The sequence below is a fragment of the Poecilia reticulata genome, linkage group LG12 (genome assembly GCF_000633615.1).
Source record: "Poecilia reticulata strain Guanapo linkage group LG12, Guppy_female_1.0+MT, whole genome shotgun sequence".
Classification (NCBI taxonomy): Eukaryota; Metazoa; Chordata; class Actinopteri; order Cyprinodontiformes; family Poeciliidae; genus Poecilia; species Poecilia reticulata.
Genome location: NC_024342.1, coordinates 17,035,272 through 17,036,735, shown reverse-complemented (window position 1 = coordinate 17,036,735; position 1,464 = coordinate 17,035,272). Strand labels below are relative to the sequence as shown.

The window sequence follows — 1,464 nt, the reverse complement described above, 5'->3', positions numbered from 1 at the left end:
CTATCTATCTATCTATCTATCTATCTATCTATCTATCTATCTATCTATCTATCTATCTATCTATCTATCTATCTATCTATCTATCTATCTATCTAATAGGAAGTGAAGTAGTTCATCGGGTCACAGCAGGGGGTCTCAGTCAGAGTCGCTTCACGTCATTCATGAGTTGAAGCACCACCTCTGGTACAGCCGCATCTGTGCGCCAGCCTGTTGGACTAGTCGGGACGGGGGATGCGGGACCGATCTGCGGAGCTGCGGGTCTTATGCTTTCGGAGACTGTCTTTCTTTCTTTCTTTCTTTCTTTCTTAGTATTTTTTTTTCCTCCTCACGCTATGAATTCACTTTTCACGCCGTCTGCTATCTATGAAGGGCTAAACAGGCCACCGTTTGCGGTTCCTTCGGCCGGCGTGAGACCCCGATGAGCGCGGAGAGGACAGGATGCCCGCCAGCGGCGCCGACTCGCTGAAGCCCAGCGCCTTCGTCCCGGTGTGCACGGCCGCCTGCCTCCTGGTCGGCTCCACATCCATGTTCTTCGTCTTCACGTGAGTGCGACAGAGAGAAAAGTGCTCTGAACGTGGCGTTGACGTGCTTTGTCTGTCCCCGCACGGCACGTTCAACCATGGATGCAGCTGAATGCCAGAACGCATATTTCTCTTTTTAATCCCTAAAATCACTACTTTCAGGCTATTAGCTTACTTAAATAGAGGGTAAACATTATTCCCGTTGCTCCAAATTCAGGCTTTTATATTGAGCAATAAAACCTTGAAAAATATTATAAAAGTTGCTTTATTTATTTATTTATTACTGATTTCACTTTGATGGCAGACCCCCAACATCTGGCCTGGTTGGCTGGCAGTTTGAACTGGAGTCTGGGTGGCTGCCCGGCGCACCCTGAGGACTCACAGTAAGCACATTTGAGGGGATAAGACACCTACGACAAACATCAGTGCATTTTGGCGGTGCATCTATAGCAAATTTAATATGTGCAGTAATAAAGTTAGCAGCTGGAAATCAACAACACCGAGGGAAGACTGTGTCAGATATGGGTCAAATATATGCAAAGCTTTAAAAAAAAAGATAAATAAACTCGTCTAATTCTTGATGATTTGTGAGAAAAGGATTAAATGTTTGGTAAAAATGCAAAAAAAAAAAAAAAAATTAAGTAATTGATTTTGTTACGTTAGTCTCATGCAGCATTTTAAGAGTTTTATGTTAAGAACCGACGTTGACTTACTTTGGCTTCAAACATCATCATCGGTTCTGTGCCACTATACTGACCCTTGACCTCTGGAGCTGGATCTGTCCTAGTTTCCCCTGTATTCTCCAGCCGCGCACCGTTTCCACTGGAGTCTGACGCCAGATTGAGAGGGAGGAGGGAGCGGATTAGAATCCAGTGGCAGATGCCATGTGATTCGCCCATATATTTATATGTGAAAAAAAAAGAAAAAAAAGTGAATATATATA

General features: G+C 44.2%; 1 protein-coding gene across 1 annotated transcript in view; it reads left to right on the top strand.

Annotated features, from left to right (window-relative positions):
- The first annotated feature begins 171 nt into the window (after positions 1 to 171).
- zdhhc8a (zDHHC palmitoyltransferase 8a) overlaps positions 172 to 1,464 on the top strand; it is an 11,920-nt gene continuing 10,627 nt past the window's right edge. Inside the window, exon 1 of the mRNA XM_008424269.2 lies at positions 172 to 542. Within this exon, the coding sequence (XP_008422491.1) occupies positions 439 to 542 (104 nt within the window). The 5' untranslated portion in view covers positions 172 to 438. The remainder of the gene's footprint in view (positions 543 to 1,464) is intronic.